Below are 25,459 nucleotides of genomic sequence, written 5' to 3'. Positions count from 1 at the left end.
ACCTTTTAAGATACACTCTCCTAACTTTCAGCTGTTCCATACAGTGTTGATGACTATATTCATCATGCTGTACATTACATCCCTAGGACTTATAGCTAGAAGTTTGTACTTTTTGATCACCTTTAGTACAGCCTCTTAAATAATCTTTTTGTTTGTTTGGAATGGTTTTGACTTTGTTTTAAAAGTGAGGGTAGGCATTCAGTATCAGACATGTTCAATAGATAAGTGGATGGGCTCTTGGGGGAGGTGCTGCACTACCTGGAAGATAATACTTGATTTGCCAGGTGGGCAAAGGGGAAATATCTAGTAGATAATTGCAAGTACATGTTTGTAGCTCAGTCGTTGATGTTTTTAAAACATAGTGACATTTGTTGTCTGACTCTTTGTGTCTCCATGGACTGCAGCACGCCAGACCTCCCTGTGATACTGGCAAGTTGAAAACAGAGCTGTACCATGGGCCATTTTATTGAAGACTTTGCATGTGAAAGAGAAGGAGAGAGTGAGAAGTTTAAAGTTGATTGCAAGATCAAGTTGGCTGGTGTGTGTGTGTGTATTAGGATAGGGGAGACTTGAGGTCGAAAGTTTGAAATTACTAGAGAAAGGGCAGGGGCTAAATCCCAGAGGATTCCGGGAAAGAACAGCATTTGATTCTCTGTAGGTTTGGAACTGTAACAGCTGGAAGACTTCTTCCTCTGGGACACTCTAATTTGAGTTTCTTTACATTCTTATGAGTCACCTGGTGTATTGGTTTTTTGGTGTTTTTTTTTTTTTTTTCTTTTAAAGATTCACTGAGGGCCTAACCCTCAGTGATTTTGAGTCACTCGATCTGAAGTGGAGCTTCATGTTGCAAAACCTAAGGCCAGAAACAATGATCATTTTATATAATTATATGAGCAAGTTTGTTAGACTGTTTCGGAAAACACACAGTAGGAAAACAAACTGGGAAGTTGGGAGGTAGAAAAATTCCATTAACTTTTTAAAAATTATAAGATATATCATTCATGTAAAACAAATTCAAATGTATATGTTAACACAGTTTAAGGAATAGAGTTGAATCAAATAACCCATGTGAGAGAAATACAGAGCCTCATCACTTGAGTCTCCACAAGGCTTTCTCTCACCTGAATTCTGTATTAGTCCTTCCTTAGCTTTTCTTCATAGACGTCTCACCTAACACATCCCTGAACTACAGTGCCTAGTTCTGCCCATTTTTGGATGTGTTTAGTTGTTTTATTAAATGAGAGAGCTATGTTCCTGAAACATATCTTTTAATGTCACCCAGAATTTACTTGAAGTTTTCGCTTTCTGCATGTTATTTCCTGTCCTTCAGGATTTTTGACTCCCCTTCCCCTTTCCATCCCAGCCAGAGTATTTGCTGCCTGCTTCCCCTAATATTTATATTGGTCCTGAGACTGCCTTTTGAGCCACAGAGGCCGCGGCCCTGGGTTTCTCATCCCTTTGCCCCTTTCTCCTCTCCTGGTGAAACTGCCTCCTCATCTCCAATCATGCCCCACTCTTCTCTCTGGTGCTCATGTCCTTTCTGTCCCCACTCCATTGCTGCTCCCACTCCAACATGAAATTAATTTTCTCCTTTATCTCTCCCCCTGCTCCCCCTCCCCCATGTTATCTCCACAGCTCTCCTCCTCTTAGCCTGTCGTTTTGATGTTTGACTTGAGCAGATCCTAATTTTGCCAGCTCAGCTGTTTTTCCCTCTCACTCTGGCCCAGCTGTGCTTGCTGCATTTTGTTATTCTGTGCTCATCTTCAGTCTGGGAGGCTGTGTCCTTTTGCCACAAAAGATACAACCGCGTACTGACTGCCCCCGTCCCTCTCTCAGACTTCTCATTTTCTGTGACACTTCCCCATTTGTTTTCATCAGTCGCATTCATTTGCAGGTTTTAAAATACTCCACATTCTAGCTGTTATTCCTCACTTGTAAGTAAAGGACACCCAGCAAAGAGATGCAGAGTTCCCTCTGCTGTCATACACTCATACACACCGAAGTCGCTCAGTCATGTCCGACCCTTTGCGACTCCATGGATTGTAGCCCACCAGGCTCCTCGGTCCATGGGATTTTCCAGGCATGAATACTGGAGTGGGTTGCTGTTTCTTTCTCCAGGGGATCTTCTTGACCCAGGGATCAAACCCGGGTCTCCGGCATTGTAGGTAGACGCTTTACCGTCTGAGCTACCAGGGGATCCCCATAGGCACCCTTTTTAATGCCTGCTGCTGCTAAGTCACTTCAGTCGTGTCCGACTCTGTTCGACCCCATAGACGGCAGCCCACCAGGCTCCCCCGTCCCTGGAATTCTCCAGGCAAGATCACTGGAGTGGGTTGCCATTGCCTTCTCCTTTAATGCATGCAGTGTTCCTCAACTCAGACAACTTGGGTCTCACCTTTGGAGATACTGTTTTAGTGGATCTGCAGCGAGTCCTGGACATCTGTATTTTTTAAAAAACATCCTTTGCAGTGGTGTGTGGCACTCCCCTCCATGTCAGTTGTGGGCTCTCTGCCTGACTTTTTCTAAAATTAATTCTTTCCTGCTTTCAGGTTTTCTGCTCTCTGGGATTTTAAGTAATTGCTGAGGCAGCAGTTCAGTTCAGTTCAGTTCAGTCGCTCAGTTGTGTCCGACTCTTTGCGACCCCATGAATTGCAGCACGCCAGGCCTCTCTGTCCATCACCAACTCCCGGAGTTCACCCAGACTCACGTCCATTGAGTCAGTGATGCCATCCAGCCATCTCATCCTCTGTCATCCCCTTCTCCTCCTGCCCCCAATCCCTCCCAGCATCAGAGTCTTTTCCAATGAGTCAGCTCTTCGCATGAGGTGGCCAAAGTACTGGAGTTTCAGCCTTAGCATCATTCCTTCCAAAGAACACCCAGGGCTGATCTCCTTTAGAATGGACTGGTTGGATCTCCTTGCAGTCCAAGGGACTCTCAAGAGTCTTCTCCAACACCACAGTTCAAAAGGATCAGTTCTTTGGCACTCAGCTTTCTTCACAGCCCAACTCTCCTTCATATCCAGGTTTAATCCCTGGGTTGGGAAGATCCCCTGGAGAAGGGAATGGAACCCACTCTGGTATTCTTACTTGGCGCATGGACAGAGGAGCCTGGTGGGCTACAGTCTGTGGGGTCACAGAGAGTCAGACATGACTCAGCGACTAACACTACTTCTACTAAGGCATATCCTGGGTGAATTTATACAGAAATCTCTATCACATTAGTTTTTGGCACTCTGTCTACCTAGTGGATTCTTAGGAAGAATTTTCCACACTTTTTGTAGTTCATCTGCGATATGGAAAGCTTTTAATCCTTTAACTGGTTTGTGGGAAGTAACCATTTCATAAATGAAGAAACTGAGCTGTGTCCTTTGGGAAAAACTATTTCTTCTCTCCCACAAGCTCTTCTACTTTTCATAGCTATGATGTACCTCTAAGTTTCTCCAGTTCTTTCTTGAAAGTGTTGCCATTTTCAGGGGTAGCTGACTGTTACTATGTTACTGGTCCAATCTGAGGGAAAAAACAAGAAAATGAATGTTGATGGATGATGAGTGAAGTTCTTGAAGGCACAGAGTTAGTGCCTCAGAACATGATGAATGTACACTAGGTAGCCTCTGCTGGTTAGGCTGCACGCATTGACCAGTTTATTTCTCCTTTCAAAAAGGATTTAATTGGGCTTCCCTGGTGGCTCAGATGGTAAAGCGTTGGCCTGCAATGCGGGAGACCCAGGTTCGATTCCTGGGTTGGGAAGATCCTCTGGAGAAGGAAATGGCAACCCACTCCAGCACTCTTGCCTGGAAAATCCCATGGACGGAGGAACCTGATAGGCTATAGTCCATGGGGTCACAAAGAGTCAGACACGACTGAGTGACTTCACATACAAATTTTCTACAGTTTTAAATGCAAGTAAGAGAGAGTGTATTAGTTTATGTTGCTAACATAAACCACCATATTCTTAGCAGCTCCAGCAATGCAAATCTTAGAGTTCTGAAGTTCTGCATAAGTTCATGTACATGGCATTACATGTCTGAAGTCCGATGTATGTCTCAGTGCGCTATCATCAAGTTCTTGGCAGGTTGGGTTCCCTTCTGGAGGGTCCATGCTCATTCAGGTTGTTGGTGGAATAGTTCCGTGCTGAGGTCTCCATTTTCTTGCTGGTGTCATCAGTTCCTGGCTTCCTGAGTCTACCCACCTAGTCATGTGATTTGGCCCCCTTCCTTCATCTTCAAAGCAAAAGTGGGTTAGGTTCTTCTGTGTGTTTCTGACTCTTCTTGAATCATCCAATCTCTCATTGAAGCCGGGAAAGGTTTTATGTTTTAAAGACTTACATAATTAGATTGGGTTTACCTGGATAATCAAGGATAATCTCCTCATCTCAAGGTCTGTAATCTTAATCACATCTGCATGGGCCGCCTTGCCTTGTAGGGTAGCATACCCATAGGTTCTAGGGATTGATTAGAGTGTGTGTATCTTGAAGCAGGTCAGTGGGGGAGTTTATCCTCCCTACCACAGCAGGCTGAGGAGAAGCAGTAGGTAGAAACAATAAATTGAAGTCAGAAATAGCATTAATATCCATGCTGTGTACACTTTTTTGAAGTGGACACTGTATTTAGCACCACTGCAGAAGGAGAAGAGGATGTCAGAGGATGAGATGGTTGGACAGCATCACCGATGCAATAGATGTGAACTTGGGCAAACTACGGGAGATGGTGAGGGACAGGGAGGCCTGGCGTGCTGCAGTCCATTGGGTCACAGAATCGGACACAACTGGGGGGCTAAACTAAACTGCACTGCAGAGAACTCTCTCTCATCTACTTACTTACAGTAATGATCAATTTTTTAAAAGTATGTGTACTCATATACTTATTCCTTAATTGAGTCTTGAAAGACATTTTCTTCTGGTTCCCTTAAAAAAAATATAGTATGGTGAAAAATGTAAATATACAAGTAGTATATTTGAACATGAGCTTCCCAGGTGGCACTAAGGTTAAAGAACTGCCTCCCAATGCAAGAGACATAAGAGATGCTGGTTGGATCCTTGGGTGGGAAGATCCCCTGGAGGAGGGCATGGAACCCACTCCAGTATTCTTGCCTGGAGAATCCCCATGAACACAGGAGCCTGGCGGGCTACCGTCCATAGTATCTCACAGAGTCAGACACAACTGAAGTGACTTAGCATGCACACACGCATATTTGAACATATGGGGCCTTTTCTAGGGGTATAACTCATTGAATCTGAACAATTATATCCATGAGGAAGGCTCTACTTTACAGTGAAGGAAGGTGGACTGATTGTCACATCACACAGCTAGTTAACTGACCAAGCTGGAATTTGAGCCCAGATCTTTCTGACTCCAAAGGCCATGCTCTCTCTCCCATGTCATACACATTTCTTAATTCCCACATATTCCATATCATACCTCTTGTGTTGGCTTATCAGCTGCTTGGTCTGTGGAGTTGATGTGGAAGTACACAGTCCCTCAGTTCGCTTTTCTACTAAAACAGAAACTACCTCCACTCTGCAAAACTGAGCAGAAATATTCTATCAATAAAACAAGGATAGTCTTGTTTACTGCTCCTCAGCAGCTCTGAGAGCTTGGGCAGCCTCTTCAGTCTCTGAATCTCAGTGTCTTCATCTATAAAATGGAATAAATAAGTGAGATTTTATGTGTGACTAAATAAATGGTTAATAATTCATGTTCTTTTTTTATCTTTTTTATCATTTTTATACTTCTTTGAATGTCTTCAAGAATTTCCCCATATGCATTTGAAAAACTAAACCAAACTTGACCAATGCTATATAGTGTTTGAATTATGCTGTTCATAGCAAAAATCATTTCTTTCACCCTCCGTGTGAACTAATATGTTAATATGTTGATTTTTTTTTTTTTTCTTCACTTTCTTGTGTAGCTTGCTCATTTATGGCCAGTTGATAACTTGAAAGAGTCTGCCATCTTTGACTCTCATTTCTCCAGAGTGGTTATCCGGCAACTCTCATCTTTGTTTCAGCCCTACTGTGTCACTTTTTTTGAAGTCTATTTTTTGTACAGCCCAGTACTCTTATTTTTTTTTTTTTTTAAATTCAATCTGAGAGGCTGTCTTTTACCAGGAGAATGTAATCATTAGTGAATTTGAATTTTTTCCTGCCATCTGGCACCGGCCTAGTTCAGTCATGAGCAGGGGTCAAGGCCTAGGTCCCAGGTTGTCCCTTTACTCTGGACTTCCTGGGGAGGCACACTTGTCCCACACAGGAAGCAGTATGGTAGACAGATCTCCCAGGCTTGTGTAGTGTCCTTATAGGACAATCTGAAAGAGCATGCCTGCCCATAAGTTACTTGTGCAAATGAACAATTCATTTAAATTCCTGCGTTTTCTCTCTGTAAGATGTGTGTAGTACTCTGGCTTAGTGCACTCTATAGAGGTGTCCACCAGTGTTGTAAGTTTTGGGGTTTTTTTCCTCTAACTTTGGAGCTGTCTTTGAAACTCAAGTGTCAGTAGTTTGTTTCCCTTCATTTATGTACAGTTGATAAACCAGTGTAAGTGGTGCATTTGTACCTGCTCTGCAACCTCTGGCATTATTAACATTGATGGATAGCTCCCCCTTAACATTGGTCCACCTTTAGCAGTAACTACTCGGAGAAGGCAATGGCACCCCACTCCAGTACTCTTGCCTGGAGAATCCCATGGACGGAGGAGCCTGGTAGGCTGCAGTCCGGGGGGTCGCTGAGAGTCGGACACGACTGAGCGACTTCACTTTCACTTTTCACTTTCATGCATTGGAGAAGGAAATGGCAACCCACTCCAGTGTTCTTGCCTGGAGAATCCCAGAGACGGCAGAGCCTGGTGGGCTGCCGTCTTTGGGGTCGCACAGAGTCGGACACGACTGAAGCAACTTAGCAGCAGCAGCAGTAACTACTATGCATCTAGGAGGCAAATAATACGTTATTCTAAGTTCTCTTGGGTATTTTAGCTTAGACTGCATTCTTGAAAATTTCTTAAGGGCCTGCTGTTTGTGATTAGAAAAATATCTGGATTGGCATGGTGGCTCCTGCTTACTCATTGCTTTGGTAAAGTTCAGACATCTTTAGCTTCAGTTTTCTCATCTAGAAAATGTCAGTAGTACTAAGTTACCTACCTCACAGGATTTTTGTTAGCTTGAAACAAACATTGTACACAGATGTTTTGAAGCTGCAGGGTGCTTTATTAATGCAGTATTTTAGAGATAATTTTTCTTATATGTTGAGTATCCTAAAATTAAGTTGCGGGTTTGGACGGGGGTGGTTTTTTGCTTATGGAAAAAGGTATTCACTATGCTGACTTTAAAACTATAATTACTTGAGTTGAAAGAAGCAAAACAACATGTTAACCTGCAAAATGGCAGTTCTTTGATCTTGAAATTCTCTCTGGACTCTATAAAAGAAAAAGTCTTTTCCAGACTCGGATGAGAAGAATATTGGGTAGGAGGTGCTCTTTTTCACTGGTCTCCAGAAAAGAGGTTGTAAGACGGAGAGTTGTTTCCTATACTCACTCATGGTGTCTTCAGGTTCCTTGCCAAAGTTTCTCTTAATTTTGAACCCCTTTGGAAAGAGGCGGTTCTATAGATCTGCAGGAGTCTTCAGTATAAATGAATCTATTGATCAAAAGTTATCTTCTCTGTTTGGCCCAAGTATTGTTGGTTCAGTTTTAACCGTTTCAAAGGGCAAAGTAAAAGTACATTTGTCCACAACTACTTATGTTAAATGCTTTACTTGATAGAAATATTAATAAATAGGGAAATTAGTTACTAGGTTATAAACTGAAGCAGTAGTAGTTGTTTGCCTGGTGAGATAATTGACCAATCCTTTAAGAAAAATATTTGTTACACTTTTCCCAGATGACCTTTGGTATGGGGTGAAGAATTTCTTCTGGTTTTGCAGCTAAGTGGATTTTTAACTGGTTGAATAACTTAAGTACTGTCCATGTAGGCCACCTGGAGAGAGCATGCTGCTATATTCAATCCTAGATTTTTACATTTTATATTGGCAACAACTTGGATAAACTCCACTTTGGTTGAAAGAGCTAATGTGTGGATTACACCAGACAGAATCCAGAATGGCTGACTAAATTTAGCAAAGTGGAGTTTAATAAAAAATGAAGTGAAAGCCCTATATTTACTTTTTTTAAAAAAAAAAAAAAAATATATATATATATATAAGATGGATGGGTAGCTGGTTAAATAGCAACACATGTCTAAAAACTTAGAAGTTTTACATAACTAAGTCCAGTAGGAGTCCACAAAGGAAGAAATGTGACTCTCAGTAAAAGTGTAATGTACAAACAAGGCAGGTAGTAGTTGTGCTTAGTCAGGACTCAACTGCAGTTCAGTTATGGGAACTTGTTTCAGAGGGACATCTGCGCATTGGAATCTGTGCTCAGAGACCAGTCAGGGTGGTACAAAGGTGTGTCAACCATATTTCCCAACATATTTAGGAAAGGAAGAATAACTGAAACATTTTAACAAAAAAAGACTTAAAGGAGAATATAACAATGACCTCAAATACTTAGGTGACTGTCATATTAAAAGGGGGCTTCAACTTACCCTTTGTGGCTTTTTGCAGACAGAATCAGGACTACAAGTAGACGACTCGCTGTGAAATGGAAAGAGTATTAAGTGGTGAGTAGGTCGGTTACTGGGGTGTTCAGGCAGAGGTTTGATTGACACATTAGGACATGGAAGATGAAATTTATGCAACCAGTAGGGGATTGGATTCAAATATTTTTTTCTTTTTAAAGAAAGTTAAGGTATTATGTGGGCATTCCCGGTGCTGGAGTTAAGAAAAATGAGCAGGACTGCCCTACCCTAAGGGGGAGACAAGTTTGCCACAATGACAAGATGGTGTAATAGAGACTTGTCTATGCAGAGTACTGAAGGAGCATGGAGAAGACTCATTCATTCTACCTGGAGTGAACAGCTCATGACATTCAGATTTTCAGTAAACGTTTATTGAGGACCCACTGTATGCTGAGGACTGTGCTATAGCTTTCATACATTTCTAGCAGTAGTCCTAGATAGCTCTTGACCCCGTTTTACAAATGATAGATCAGATGTGACACGATCAGACGCTTTGAGAACTTCCCCACCTGATAATCCTGTAGAATCAGTTTGTGCTTTTGCCTCTGTTTGGGTATTTGTTGTGTATGGAGAACAGAGAATGGAACTGAGCTCCTCAGTCTTTGATTTTGCCAGGAAGGTGGGATGACTTTATATCAGGAATGTTCTGCAGAGTGTGGTCCTATGGAGTTTTTTGTTGGGATTTGTGGAGGCTCAGGAATACAGGAATCTTGGGACCACACTATGAAGAGCATTGTGTGGTATAAAGAGTTGGTTTCATATGCTGTGGTTACAGCTTCATAAAAGAAGCTTTATTCCCCATCTCTGAATGGGATAACTAACTCTTCACTCAGACTTCTGACAGGAGTTATTGAGGCCTTTCCACCATTTAACCTTTTTTTCTTTCTTAATCTCCCCACCCCCCCCCCATCCATTTTGGCTTACAGTTTCCTTTCTTGGAGAATTTACCCAAGAAATGGAAAAATCATATTGGATTTGAATGTGAATCTGTGAATGTTGAGCCTTAGCCATAAAGTAAGTCTTGTTAAAAGTACTGCTGCTGCTGCTACTAAGTCGCTTCAGTTGTGTCCGACTTTGTGCAACTCCATAGGCGGCAGCCCACCAGGCTCCGCTGTCCCTGGGATTCTCCAGGAAAGAACACTGGAGTGGGTTGCCATTTCCTTCTCCAGTGCATTAAAGTGAAAAGTGAAAGTGAAGTCGCTCAGTCGTGTCCAACTCTTAGCGACTCCATGGACTGCAACCCACCAGGCTCCTCCACTGTGGGATTTTCCAGGCAAGAGTACTGAAGTGGGGTGCCATTGCCTTCTCCATTTAAAAGTACTACTGATTAGTTATTCTTTAGTGGCTTTAAGGAGTTAAAAAAGGAAATAAAAATCTTCAGTTTCACAACGCATTATTTTACTTTCAGGCTTCTAATTTTCTTAGCAGACCAGTATTTAATGTGACTATTTATAATCACACTAGAAGTTTTGCTAGTTATTTAAATGCCACATCACACTGGAGGTTGTTGGATGGGGCTAGTGAAAGTATTGCTTATATAGTATTTGATGTTAAAATAGATCTTTTGAAAAACTCAGATTTTTTTTTTTATAAAAATGATGAATGTTTATGGTGAAAAATGAAAATTTAAATACTCCACCATTTTACATAGTATAGTAATGATTTGTGTATCCTTCTGGAAATTTTCTGTGCATCTTTAAACATGTATGTGTGTGTGTGTCCATCCGTCCCAGCCCCACCAATATGATTGCTGTTCTTCACCTTTTTTTCGCTTAAGGGTAAATCTTGGGTGTCTTAACATATCACAAATAAATCTATCTCATTCTTTTAAAAAATCTGCATAGCTGAACCATTAGTACTTCAGTCAGTCCTCAGTTTTCTTAGTCCTGATCTGTGCTAGCAGACAGCAGAAACCTGCTGTGGTCAACTTAAGCAGAGCAGCGTTTTATTGTAAAGATAGGATGCTCCATAGAACTGATAGGAAGGCAGTATAATCAAGCTTGAAAATGGCAAAACCACAGAAGGCAAGACACAGCCAGACTCCTGCTGTCAGTACAACCTGCTGAAGCAGATGCTGGTGCACGCCAGTCGTCCGGCACCTCCCCTGTAGCCACTGTGGATTCTTTCTGGTTCCTGATATTGACGCATTCCTTCAAGATTCCAAATTCTGAACAGGCGCATCTGATTGGTTCAGCCGAGGTCAAATGTGACCACAATGGAATGTCATAAATCATCTTCCATTAAGAATAGGAATTTAGAAAGAATATTAGTATTTAATTGTGAATTTAAGTATTCATGTATCAATACTTAAATTCAACAGGCTAGTCTTAACATTGTCTGTGTTGACTGATACCAAGTCTTCAGGGATTTAAGGAGCTTGATTTAGTTACTGTTATCATGTACTTCTTATTAACCTAGCACTGCAAGAAATGGATCGTTCTGCTTACAGTCTTTGATTTTGATACTCATTTACATCATAACATACTACTTAGACATCATGTGCAGTAAACTTACTGTATGGTGATTATAGTGTATGTTTATATCCAGACACCTTCTTCCTTTTATAACATCCTGAGAAAGTATCCTCTTCAAGCTACTTCATTGAAATTTACTTGTGAGATGCTAAGTTCTTATTTGGAATCTTTATGAAACAGTCAGGAAAATGGTCAGGTTAAAATATGTTGACACACCTGATCTATTATTTTTTTAAAACCTTCGTTTGTTAAATTTCTGCTCCGTCAGAGTCTTTAAGCTTATAGAATATTTCTTTTCTTTATCTTACTGTTGATGCTAATACGTGGTAAGTGAGATAGCTTCTTTTTAGTTAGGGGAGGTATTGTTTGCAAGTAGTAATATGTATCTGAGAAGAACAAACTCAGGAGGTTGGGTGGTACAGTGGAAAAATATGACTTATATTGTAAATTTAAAAACCTTATTTTGAGTTTCAATTCTGCTTCTCACTGTGTTTTAACTTGAGGCATGTCATTTAAGCCTCCGTTCCTTCATCTTTAAAATAAGGTTATCAGGAATTCCCTGGCAGTCCATGATTAGAACTCAGTACTTTCACTGCTGTGGCCTGGGTTCAATCCCTTTTTGGGGAACTAAGATCCCACAAGCTGTGTGGTGTGGCAAAAAAAAAAATGAGATTATCATTCCTGCTTTACTGATGTCATAGGCTTACTGTTATGGTCAAATAAGATTGTATGTGAAGAGAGAGCTTGTTTTCACCTTCAAAATGTCAAAAGTCATGCATATATTTTACATAAGACGAGTGTGTTAGCTTGAACTCAATTATAGAAGTCCATAGCTGCAGTAAAAACTACTTGTTCATACTGAAGTGGGTCCTTTGGGTATTAGGCAGGTATCAGGTAGTCTCACTATTCTAAGCTCAGTGATCGCCAGAGATTCTAAGTGGAAACCAGGATAACCGTGTTTTGAACTTAACCTGTACCGAGGTGCAGCAGCACATCTTCACTGTTTTCTGTTACTTATCTGTTACACCAAGCAGGTAATGGTGTCATATTAGTTGTAGCTGGAAGACTAAAGAGGATCGGAGAATGAGACCAGCATTTTAGTCGACTATAGCTAGGCCAGTGATTCTCAGACTTCAGGCAGGGCACATGAGGATCACCTGAAGAGCTTGGTGAAATACTGATTTAAGGACTCCACCCCAGAGTTTCTGACTCATTAAGTTTGGGGTGGAGCTGATAATTTGCGTTCTAAAAGTTTCCAGGTACTGCTGATGTTGCTGTTCTGGAGAGCACACTTTAGAGAATCAGCGCTTTAGTGAAGGCGTGTAATTCATCATCCAGGGTGATCCCTAATTCATCAGGACACCAGGGATAACTAAGCCTGTCCCTGGCAAACCAGGATACAGTGTCATCCTCATTTTACCTATTCGAAAAATCATTTTACAAAGAGGGTTATGCAATAGAATTGTCACCTAGCAGATGACTCAGGGTACCCAAGGTTGGTTGGCTGGTTGGCTGGTTGGTTGGTTGGTTGATTGATTTTTATGTTAAATTCCCAACTGTGATGATTTAGTCTGGTTTTTTCCTTGATCCCTGTCCTTGTAAATATTCATTAAAAGAGAACAGAAGTGTTCTAGATTCTTTAGCTGATTTGTTTGCCGTGAATCCTAGCATAAATGATGTGGATGGGTTCTTTCACTGGGTGTGTAATTGGATGAGATTCTGGAGAATAATTTCCAAATTTGTGTCTTATCAGCACAATAATAGGTACATCTTCTTACATTGCAGCCCAGGGTTTAAATATGTATGTAAGTGCATACGTGTGTGTGTGTGTGTGTGTGTGTGTGTGTGTGTAAGGCAATAGCTTGCATATAGCACTTGTCCTATCTTTATTGAGTCCCTGCAGTCTAGTATTTGCTATTTTGTTCTAGTTCATTTTTTTAATGCTAGTTGTAACCGAGTAAATTGATTTCACTGGTTACAGCCTACTGTTTAGAGAACATTGCGCAGAGGACCCCTTTGCTTCCTACGTACTGTGACTTCCTAAGATTCTGAGAGGTATACTTCAGTTTCCTTCATTCTGATTCTTCTCACTCTCAGCCATTTTCCACCATTAAAACAAACTAGTTCGAGAAAATCCCAAGAATGGGAGGAGAAAAAGGAAAGAGATGCTATTTTTAACCACATTTCTGCTATGTTACTTGCTATTAAATTTAATATTCTGTCATTTATTCTCTATGTAAATTAGGTAGTGCTCCATTTTATTTTTTAAATTTTAAAAAGTTATGAATTGCACCTAGCTTTGTTTTCGTGAAAATACTGTACAAGCTAGGTCTTTCTTAAGAATATCTAAACTCAGCTTATATTAAAAAACCCTCAGCTTCACCGAATTAAATTTTTCTTCTAATGAAGAATGTATTCATCACACTAGTTCTAAGAGTCCAGGTAGGAGATGGAAATGAGAAACAGAAGTTTGAACAGGGAAAGTCTGGTGTAAAGAACCACTGACTCTGATGTGGGGTTAGAGTAATGGGGAAGTGGACTAAGAGTATTCTAAAGAATACAGAACAGCAGGTGGAGGGCCCAGCCACTGTCCCTAAGACAGAGGCAGAATGTGGAAGGAAGGAACACTCCCTGGAGACTTAACGTTTTCAGAGGGAAATTACACTTAAATCAGGGGCCGATAGTGTCAGAGACGCAGTTCTTAATGTCACGTGGTCATGATTTCATTCTTCAACATCATTTTTCTACCTGAAAAACCCACTGTTGGGAATAAAAATTTTTTTGAGAAATTGACTTTTTAAAATGTAGACTTGTTTGTCATTATATAGAAAATACAAGTGTGTCACTGTTAGATCTTTTCAGCAAGCATTCAGTACATAAATTCTGCATTCACTGAGCATCTATTAATTCTAAGCCAGGCCACAGAGCAGAGTGGTTTTCTAAATGCAGAATGTTATTGCTCCTAAGGGAGGCAGGTAGATGTGTGAATTGATAACAGAAGTATGATACAAGAGGTGCTTAATGAAGTGTGTAGAGAGCACTATGGCCGAAGTGTGCAATGAAGTGTTAGTCTGACTTTGTGCCAGGAAAGGGAAGGAAGCATAGATGTGTTTTTTACCTTTTATTCTTTACATGCCGTTTCTTTTATTCCTTGCAGTAGCCTTCTGAGTAAAGTGAATGTATGATTACTGTGATACAATAAGCAACCAAGGCCTTGAGACCTGAAACAACTTTTTCTACCATTGTCACACATGGGATCCAAATATAGTCCAGTGTTTCTCTCTTAAATTGGTGGTGTACATTGAAATACAGGAGGCTGCAATGGTGAAAGTTTACCAAATATAAAGCACATTTCTGAGAAGAATTTCAAAAGTGAATTAGATGTGTTCCTGTGCTTAGGGGTTGCTGGTCTGGCAGTGCTGGTAGAATCCATCAGAGCTCTGGAGATGGAGAAGGCTTGGCCATTTCATAGAAGGGTCCAGAGTGTTTTCCTCCCTGCCCTCATAGCCTTCACTGAGAGGTTTCTCAAATAAATGCTCTGTCTTCCTTGTTTCCTCTTCCCTTATTTTAATATTTCTGGTGTTTGAGTCTCTTTATTTTTTACTGATTACAGTAGGAATCATTAGAGACAGAGTCAACAAGACTGAGAGACCAATGAGTCCAAGGAAAAGGAGGAAGGAAAAATTGCTCCTCACAAGTGCATTTTTGTAGGTTTTCTTGGACTGCTTAATAATTTTAAGAAACTTGTCTCAGAGCTCAAAACAACAAAAACCTATTCTCTCACAGTTCTGGAGGTCAGCAGTCCAAAATCTAGGGATGGGCAGGGCCTCTGAAGGCTCCAAGGAAAATCCTTGCTGCTCTTCCAGCTTCTGGTGGCTTCGGGGGCTCCTGCTTTGTGGCAGTGCAAGTCTAGTCTCCTTTGTCTTCAGACAACCTTCTCCCCTGTGTATCCATTTATCACTGGAATTAGGCCCAACCTGAATGCAGGCTGATCACATCTCAGAACCCTTAATTATACCTGCAGAGATCTTTTTCCAAGTTAGGTCACATTCAGAAGTTCCAGGAGTTGGGATTTAGACGTGTCTCTTTAACCCACTCCAGTCAGCAACAGATGAGTATCTAATCGCAGTAAATGAGAGGATTGCTGTCTCAGATGCAAGGGGGATGATGTGTGGGAAACCAGCAGCATGGAAACAACTCTGAAGTCATTTTATTTAAAAGATAATTATAGATTGTGAATATTTTCTGCAGTTGTAGAAACTAGATATTTAAAAATGTGAACTCAAGGTCAGATCAGTTTGGTTGGAGATTTTGCTCCTCAACTGTATTCATCTTGAAGAATCCTCTAAAGTTTTCATTAAAAATTTTGAATATGCAAAACTCAAAATTTTGGAATTTGAACCTTATGATATTCCTGTGAAGTAGAAATGCCATGTTTTTCTTTTTCCCATTTTACAAATGTGGAAACGGAGCTTAGTTTCTATAATAAATTTTGTCTGAGGTTACAAGTTATGAAATAATACAGATGAACACTGGTGTCACAACTGTAAAGTTTATATTCTTTTTAACGTATCTTGCTGAGTTTATTAATTTTCTATTTAAAAGAGCAGACCTCATTGTTTTGTCATGTTTCACGGGTTTCTTGGTTTGGAATGTGAACATGAAGAATAAAATTTTCTCTTTGCAAAATAAGCCACAAATAATTTATACCACATTGCCATCTCTCTCGGGGAATGCAGTGGCACCCCACTCCAGTACTCTTGCCTGGAAAATCCCATGGATGGAGGAGCCTTGTAGGCTGCAGTCCATGGGGTCGCTGAGAGTCGGGCACAACTGAGCGACTTCACTTTCACTTTTCATTTTCATGCATTGGAGAAGGAAATGGCAACCCACTCCAGTGTTCTTGCCTGGAGAATCCCAGGGACGGGGGAGCCTCGTGGGCTGCCGTCTACGGGATCGCACAGAGTCTGACACGACTGAAGCAACTTAGCAGCAGCAGCAGCAGCAGCATACCAATACTCCTTGTGGAGAAGGCGCCATTGCCTAAAAACATCGCTGGCGGTGTATTAATTAGATTCTTGGGCCTAACCAAAGACTGAATCAGAATTTTTGGGGTGAGGTTTTAGGAATCTACATTTTTAATGAGTGTTACTTGTAATTGTTTGGTATTAATGTGGTAATCAGGTAGTCAGTTCTCACCACAACACTTAGGCCTACTGAGGACAGTGTATTGGACCCTGAGTAAAGGAAGAAGGTAAGGTGACTTCACAGTAGAAACTCTTAACAGCTGTTAAGTGCAGCAGTTTCTATTAAAGAGTGGTTGAGTAGCTAAAGCAGTCTTTAGAAAGAAGAACAAATTTGGAGGCACCATGCTCCCTGAGTTCAAGCTATATTAGAAAGCTGTTGTACTCAAAACAGTATGGTATTAGTATTGGCATAGACATAGGTCAATGGAACAGAATAAAGAACCCAGGGGTAAACACATACATATGTGGTCAATTAATTTATGACAAAGAAGGCCAGAATATACAGTAGGGAAAGGACAATCTTCATTAAATGATGTTGGGAAGACTGGACAGCCACATACAGAAGAGTGAAACTTACACCATATGAAACTGAGGGTGGACTTATAATTATATCTTAACCAAATGCCTTCACAGCAGCACCCAGTAATTGGAAGGGGCCTAGTCAAGCTGATGCATCAGAAAGACCCATCACAGTGTTTTCATTTTTATTGAAGTATATTGTACTTATAGAAAAAGGCACATGTCCTAAATATATAGCTCAGAGAAGGTTTGTAAACTGGACACAGGTAACTCTTACTATACAGGAGCCCTCTTACATTTATTTCATCTGATTCTTGTAACAGTGCACCAAAAATAGTATAGGAATTTCCCCAATTTTATAGATAGAATTTTGAAGCCCAGAAAGGTCAATTTCCTTGCTCCATGTTACAGCTCATAAGTGACAGAACTAGGATTCTAACCATGGTTTTGAGGCATAAAGGAAATACTATGGAAACCCAAGGAACTAATCCCCACATTAATTCTGCATGGGGATTGATAGCATCTTTGGAACAGGAAGGCTTTAGTGAAGAAAGCATTGGAATCTCTAAGCATGAGTTTAGAGTTGCCAAGGAGTGACAAGTTCCTTGGTAAGAGATGCCAGAGGAAGAATGTGGTGTCATTTCAGAGGACAGAAGGTGATGTGTTGTGCTTCACCACAGGCTCTCTAGACCGTGGTGTGATAATATGATCTGTTAGGATAACAATTTCTCAAAGAACGTTGTTTACTATTTCGGACATCTTAAATTTTATATATGTGCATTTTAGCAAAAATTTTCAGAGGTTTATACAAATAGATTTGAGGCAAAGGTTGAAGGCAGAAAGACCATATCTTATTGAGAGCCAGAACTGGAGCACTGAGGATTAAGAGGGAAAAGCATGGAATTCAAGGTATTTCTGAGGAAACTGATGAGATTTGTGAGCCATTAGCTGTAGGAAGAAAAGGAATTACGAGATTTTCTTGTTGATGTGATCCATTGGGAACCAACTTCAGAGATAAAGAAATACTGAAGGTGACTCTTTGAGTTGTTGGGAAAATGGTAGGCAGGAACATGAAACAGAATGGATTAGGTTTTACAAGTTTGCATTCCCAACCTGAAAGAGTTAAAGTGGACATGTTCAGAAGGCAGTTGGATATAATGAGAATGAAATTAATTAAGATGGTGGCTAGAGAGATGGGTTTCAGTTCAGTTCAGTAGCTCAGTCGTGTCCAACTCTTTGCAACCCCGTGAATCGCAGCACGCCAGGCCTCCCTGTCCATCACCAACTCCCGGAGTTCACTTAGACTCACATCCATCGAGTCAGTGATGCCATCCAACCATCTCATCCTCTGTCATCCCCTTCTCCTCTTGCCCCCAATCCCTCCCAGCATCAGAGTGTTTCCAGTGAGTCAACTCTTTGCATGAGGTGGCCAAAGTACTGGAGTTTCAGCCTTAGCATCATTCCTTCCAAAGAACACCCAGGGCTGATCTCCTTCAGAATGGACTGGTTGGATCTCCTTGCAGTCCAAGGGACTCTCAAGAGTCTTCTCCAACACCACAGTTCAAAAGCATCTTTCTTCGGCACTCAGCCTTCTTCACAGTCCAACTCTCACATCCATACATGACCACAGGAAAAACCATAGCCTTGACTAGACGGACCTTTGTTGGCAAAGTAGTATCTCTGCTTTTCAGTATGCTATCTAGGTTGGTCATAACTTTTTTTCCAAGGAGTAAGAGTCTTTTAATTTCATGGCTGCAGTCACCATCTGCAGTGATTTTGGAGCCCAGAAAAATAAAGTCTTGACACTGTTTCCACTGTTTCCCCATCTATTTCCCATGAAGTGATGGGATCAGATGCCATGATCTTCGTTTTCTGAATGTTGAGCTTTAAGCCAACTTTTTCACTCTTCACTTTCACTTTCATCAAGAGGCTTTTTAGTTCCTCCTCACTTTGTGCCATAAGGGTGGTGTATGTCTGCATATCTGAGGTTATTGATATTTCTCCCGGCAATCTTGATTCCAGCTTGTGCTTTTTCCAGCCCAGTGTTTCTCATGATGTACTCTGCATATAAGTTAAATAAGCAGGGTGACAATATACAGCCTTGATGGACTCCTTTTCCTATTTGGAACCAGTCTGTTGTTCCATGTCCAGTTCTAACTGTTGCTTCCTGACCTGCATACAGGTTTCTCAAGAGGCAGGTCAGGTGGTCTGGTATTCCCATCTCTTTCAGAATTTTCCACAGTTTATTGTGATCCACACAGTCAAAGGCTTTGGCATAGTCAACAAAGCAGAAATAGATGTTTTTCTGGAACTCTCTTGCTTTTTCGATGATCCAGCGGATGTTGGCAATTTGGTCTCTGGTTCCTCTGCCTTTTCTAAAACCAGCTTGAACATCTGGAAGTTCACGGTTCATGTACTGTTGAAGCCTGGCTTGGAGAATTTTGAGCATTACTTTACTAGCGTGTGAGATGAGTGCGATTATGTGGTAGTTTGAGCATTCTTTGGCGTTGCCTTTCTTTGGGATTGGAATGAAAACTGACCTTTTCCAGTCCTGTGGCCACTGCTGAGTTTTCCAAATTTGCTGGCATATTGAGTGTAGCACTTTCACAGCATCATCTTTCAGGATTTGAAATAGCTCAACTGGAATTCCATCACCTCCACTAGCTTTGTTCGTAGTGATGCTTTCTAAGGCCCACTTGACTTCACATTCCAGGATGTCTGGCTCTAGGTCAGTGATCACACCATTGTGATTATCTGGGTCATGAAGATCTTTTTTGTACAGTTCTTATGTGTATTCTTGCCACTTCTACTTAATATCTTCTGCTTCTGTTAGGTCCATACCATTTCTGTCCTTTATCTAGCCCATCTTCGCATGAAATGTTCCCTTGGTATCTCTAATTTTCTTGAAGAGATCTCTAGTCTTTCCCATTCTGTTGTTTTCCTTTATTTCTTTGCATTGATTGCTGAGGAAGTCTTTCTTATCTCTTCTTGCTATTCTTTGGACCTCTGCATTCAGGTGCTTATATCTTTCCTTTTCTCCTTTGCTTTTCGCTTCTCTTATTTTCATAGCTGTTTGTAAGGCCTCCTCAGACAGCCATTTTGCTTTTTTGCATTTCTTTTCCATGGGGATGGTCTTGATCCCTGTCTCCTGTACAGTGTCACGAACCTCATTCCATAGTTCATCGGGCACTCTATCAGATCTAGGCCCTTAAATCTATTTCTCACTTCCACTGTATAATCATAAGGGATTTGATTTAGGTCATACCTGAGTGGTCTAGTGGTTTTCCCTACTTTCTTCAATTTAAGCCTGAATTTGGCAATAAGTAGTTCATGATCTGAGCCACAGTCAGTTCGCGGTCTTGTTTTTGTTGACTGTATAGAGCTTCTCCATCTTTGGCTGCAAAGAATATAATCAATCTGATTCGGTGTTGACCATCTGGTGATGTCCATGTGTAAAGTCTTCTCTTGTGTTGTTGGAAGAGGGTGTTTGCTATGACCAGTGCATTGTATTGGCAAAACTCTATTAGTCTTTGCCCTGCTTCATTCCGTATTCCAAGGCCAAATTTGCCTGTTACTCCAGGTGTTTCTTGACTTCCTACTTTTGCATTCCAGTCCCCTATAATGAAAAGGACCTCTTTTTTGGGTGTTAGTTCTAAAAGGTCTTGTAGGTCTTCATAGAACCGTTCAACTTCAGCTTCTTCAGCATTACTTGTTGGGGCATAGACTTGGATTACTGTGATATTGAATGGTTTGCCTTGGAAACGAACAGAGATCATTCTGTGGTTTTTGAGATTGCATCCAGGTACTGCATTTCGACTCTTGTTGACCATGATGGCTACTCCATTTCTTCTAAGGGATTCATGCCCGCAGTAGTAGATATAATGGTCATCTGAGTTAAATTCACCCATTCCAGTCCATTTTAGTTTGCTGATTCCTAGAATGTCAACGTTCACTCTTGCCATCTCCTGTTTGTCCACTTCCAATTGGTAATCACTAATTTATAGATGTATGTTGGGCCTATAGGACTGGGTTAGTTCTGTCAGTTGAAGAGAAAAGATAACCAAAGATGAAATGGTTGTGAAACCTCCAGTATTTAAGAAGAGGAGCAGTTGTCACAGAATTAAGTGACCAAGGAGATGATTACAGCCTGAAAAAGCCAGAAGTGGTCATTTTTAAGAAGGTTGTAGGTAGATAAATTTTATAGAAATATTTTATGGCATAAATAGATCATGTTTCTGGGTCAAATAAATGAGAACTGAGAAAAAGCCTAGCTAATTCAAATTGGCAGTTTAGAAAAGTGTTCGTGATTGTGAGCCAGAACCCCCAAGTATTTTATCCAGAATTAAAATAGTATAAGTCAACATATATTGAATAAGATAAGCTATCTGGAAACTTAACTGATCCTGACAAATGATCAATAGGTGGGTGACTAAGGAGACCTGGGAAACACCATAGTGGCACTTGGATATATTCTCTGCTTTAAAAGATCCTTTGATTACCTGAAGAAAGAATGTGGTGTCTTAAAAGTGACGTCAGTACTTGGCCAGAGTAAGTGGTATTGCTATTACCAGAGCAGTCCATACTCTGTTGTGAGATAAGAAGAAGGTTTCAGGTTCTTCTATCACTGAAGTAATTACCAGACTGTGAGATGATTCTTGAGCTCCCTCAGTAATAAAATCTGTGATTTCTAATTATAACTTTTTTCTCTACCATATGGGGAAATTTTGAATGCTAAAAATAGAAATGAAGAAAAAAGAAGAATCTTAAGTGCATATTGCTAAGTGAAAGAAGCCAATCTGGAAAAGCTACATACCGTATGATTCCAGCCATACGACAGTCAGAGAGAGGCAGGACTATGGAGCAGTAAAAAGATGAGTGGTATGGGGGCAGGACTGATGCAGCATTGGGGATTTTTAGGGCAGTGAAAGTTCTGTGTGACACTGTAACCGTGAATACATGATACATTTGTCAAAATCCATAGGGTGGAGAACACCGAGAATGAACCCAGATAGGAACTGTGGACTTTGAGTGACGGTATGTCAAGGCAGGTTCATCAGTTGTGACAAGTGTTACCGCTCTGGTGCAGGAGGCTGGTAGTGAAGGGGGCTGTGCTCCCGTGGGGAGGGAGGCTATGGGATCTTGCTGTACTTCGTGCTCAGTTTCGCTATGAACCTAAAACTGCTCCTAAAAATAAAGTCTCTTTTTAAAAGCAGAACGGAAGATTCATATCTCAGTTGCTCACCTATTTTGTACTTTAATACTTACTAATTTTCCTTTCTCTCCTAGACCTGCAAGGCTGTTGAAGCGGTATTAGAAATCTGATGGGTTTGTGCCTTCTGTAATGTAAAAGAGAAATTGTGAATACAAGAGAAAAAAAGTCAAGTGTTTTGAAATTCCAACTTATTTTCAGTTAACTAGAATCTTAAAAGATTCAAAAAACTTTGAACAAATAAAATACTTCCTAAAACACAGCCACATGGGGCACTTCTCTGGTGGTCCAGCGGTTAAGAATTCGTGCTTCCACCGCAAGGGGAACTGAGATCTCATATGCTGCCCCTTAAGGCCAAAACAGTTTTTAAAAGAAACAAAAGTTAAAAAAAAAAAAAAAAAAAAGGCACTATACACACACACACACACACACACACACACACACAGAACTTATATAACTTACACACACACAGAATTTATCTTTGATTTGTTAGTGTTCATTTTGACACTTGACACTAGGGCCAGTCATTCAGCAAAATAATTGAGTGACTTCTCTCTGCCTTAAGACAGGTAGCAAGTGACAAGGTATTCATTGTCCTTCTCTCATTGAGTGAATAACATAGAAGACATTGAACCATTCAGTTTGTCACTTAAAAAAGACCTTCTTCAGCCCTTCAGTCTAAATGAAGTCTGTTCTGTTACTCTTCTTCATAGTACTTTATTTTTTTCTTTCAGATGGCAGTTATTATGATTATTCTAAGTTACGGTTCATACAGATTATTTGGGCATTTGTTCTGCTTGATTTCTCTCCCTGTGCTAGACTGTAAGGAAGCAAGCGAATCAGTTTTCCATGTGCATAGTTAGCATTCAGCAGTGACTTTTTGAATAAGTGAATGGATGAATGAATGATGACTGCCTTTGTGTTTCATAAGTGCACTATGCTACCAAGTAAGCAGATTTGGTCTCCTGTAAGGTTATAGGCCTGAAAATGAGTAGGAAGTGGTGTGAAATTCAGTTCTCTTCAGAGGGCAAGTAACATATATATATAGAAATTTTGCCTTTAATTTGAAAATTGAGAAGTTATTCAAGACTTCAATGATAAGAGTGAAGGAATGCCATTCAGATTAAAGTCGATTCCAAAGTGAATCAGCGCTTCCCTAGTGGCTCAGCTGGTAAAGAATCTATCCACCATAATGTGGGAGACCTGGGTTGGGAAGATCCCCTGGAGAAGGGAAAGGCCACTTACTCCAGTATTCTGGCCTGGAGGATTCCATGGAATGTGTAGTCCATGGGGTTGCAAAGAGTTGGACCCGACTGAGCGACTTTCACTTTCAAAGTGAATCAGCCAGAAGGTAGAACAAGCAGCTTTTCCCACTAAAGTAGATCCCAGACACTTACTTCTTGTTTCTTGTTTTCCGAGACCAAGGTAAAATAAACTATAAAAAGAGGAAAGTGCTGTGTTTTTTAAATGTATTCACTACTACAGAAAAAGCAAGAGTGCAGGAACACTTCCCTGCATGAATCCTGGGGTAGGGGCTGCTTGGTTGTCTTCCGGGAGTTCCTGCCACTCCCATCTTTCAGGTTGAAATGCTGAATGAACATGAAGGATGCAAAGGCTGTTCTGGATTGGTCACCACCTTTCACTCAGATCAGTGGTAGAGCACTAAGAAAGCATGGCACGTTGCTCTCAGAGCACTGGGAACCCTGAATGTCTCTCTTCCAAGTGCTTTTATGAAATATTTCTTAATTTCTGTGAATTTTTCTCTTAACTTTTTTTTTTTTTTTTTTTTCAGGTGTTGGTAAATCATGCTTATTGCTACAGTTTACAGACAAGAGGTTTCAGCCAGTGCATGACCTTACTATTGGTAAGTGTTGTAAAGAGATGAGATGCATTCACAAGTTTGGGGTAGTGGACATGGAATATGCTAGAGGGCTCATTGCATTAGTAAGGAGTCAGAAATCAGTGAAGCTAGATCTGTTGCTGTACTGGAGTCTAGTCTCCATCACTGGGTTTAAAATAACTGTATCTACAGTAAAAATAATACTACACAACTCTATAAGAGTGGTTGGAATGCAGCAGACAGTCATACTTATCTTGATTGTATTTGACGATGGAACAGAAGATTGAGAGACAGTGTATCTCAGTGTATCTCAAGACGGGTGGGTAACAGCAGAGACTGTGGACCGGTTTGTTGGAGTTCTGATCAGGGCTCTGCCACTAGCTGGACACACCCCTTCCCCACTCCATGCCTCGGCTTCTTTGTCTGTAAAATGAGAAAAGTAGTAGGACCATCTCACAAAATCGTTAAGAACAGTAAGTGAGTTAATAAATGTGATGCATTGAAACAGTGCCTAGCAGTGTGGTAAGTGCTCCAGGGCTGCCTGTAATTATTAACCCAGAAAAACTACCATCAAGCAATTTTTAGTTTCCTCAATTGTGAAATGAGGAATAAATGAGAGTTCCTGGTAAGAGATGGTCAACAAATTTTAGCTATTATTACTGTTAGCTCTACTGGTTGTTTTTAGTGATATTATTCATTAATATGCAAAAGTATAAAATTAAGTGAAAAACTAAAAACTTTAAGTAAGTGTGCTCTTTCAGGGTTCTTAATCTGTTTTTAAAAAATTACACCCCAAAAGCTAAAGAGTCTAGATTTCTTCTTCTATGGCTGCAATAGAGATTAGTCAACCGTGTATAAATAAGGTAATTGGAAATCCAGTTAAAGTTTGCAACTGATAGCTTAATGTGTATTTTCAGCCAGTGTCTGCTTGTTTTCTATAGGTATCATTAACTCACTATTCATAACAAATTGATTCTCATGTCCTGTGTATTTTTAAAGTACCAAATCGAAGATACAGTTTATAAATCAGATTATTAGATCAGTTGATGGTATTCACCCAAGCCTAATGTACTTTGTGCATATATTAAACATCTTTCCTTACTGGCTACTTATAGTAAGAACATGCAGATTCCATTTTCATCTTGGTAATTTTAATTATATCTGCTAATGATGGGTAGGGCAGGTGTTGCTCTTTCATGCTGGTTCTCATGATACTCAAGTTTTAACTTGGGTGAGCTCCTTTTTTGTAGAATCTGTTCTTTAATAGGTCTGCACCTTGAGGCCACCTCTTAGGCATGACTCGGTCTTGAGACAGCTGGCCGGTGGTTTTTTTTATAGGGTGCTGTCAAAAGCGTCTTCCTTTTCATTGAAGCACCCTGTAGGGAGGATAGGCCTGAGCCTCGCTGCTGTCAGAGGATAGGCTCTGCTGCGAAGAGAGATGGGGAAGTAGGTCGGAGGGAGTTCTCAGCAAACCATAACTCATGTAACTGCACCGGCCGGCTTTCCTCTGGGCTCGCTGATGGGAGGCCCTGGGAGTTCAGAGGAGAAAAGCAAAAAAGCCGAGGGTCTTCTCCCCTCTCTGCCAGGGTTTACTGTGTGTCCTCCATGGCTTCAGTACAAGCCCCTGCCTGTCAGAGTCACTGGTGGTCGGGTTCCTGGGCTCTGGAAATCCTGGTTTCTCTCTCTGCCCTCCGGCTTGGGAACAGCAGCAGCTTCCGGCTGTTGCTGATCTCTGGGTTGCGTTACCTTCTGCTCCTTGGGTTTCTCAGCCCTGCCTTCAACT

At 40.8% G+C, this 25,459-nt stretch overlaps 1 protein-coding gene across 2 annotated transcripts in view; it reads left to right on the top strand.

Moving 5' to 3' along the window:
* Positions 1–25,459, top strand: part of RAB2A (RAB2A, member RAS oncogene family) — a 72,037-nt gene that overhangs the window by 3,851 nt on the left and 42,727 nt on the right. The window contains exons 2-3 of one of the 2 annotated variants that reach the window (XM_070382364.1): positions 8,594–8,649; positions 23,629–23,700. In XM_070382364.1, the coding sequence (XP_070238465.1) occupies positions 8,631–8,649; positions 23,629–23,700 (91 nt within the window). In that variant the 5' untranslated portion in view covers positions 8,594–8,630. The remainder of the gene's footprint in view (positions 1–8,593; positions 8,650–23,628; positions 23,701–25,459) is intronic. The other variant, XM_070382362.1, reaches the window with a different exon arrangement.

This window comes from Bos mutus, chromosome 14 (genome assembly GCF_027580195.1).
Source record: "Bos mutus isolate GX-2022 chromosome 14, NWIPB_WYAK_1.1, whole genome shotgun sequence".
NCBI classification, from domain to species: Eukaryota; Metazoa; Chordata; class Mammalia; order Artiodactyla; family Bovidae; genus Bos; species Bos mutus.
Note: the sequence above shows the minus strand (reverse complement) of the source record. Positions and strands in the feature narration are given on the sequence as shown.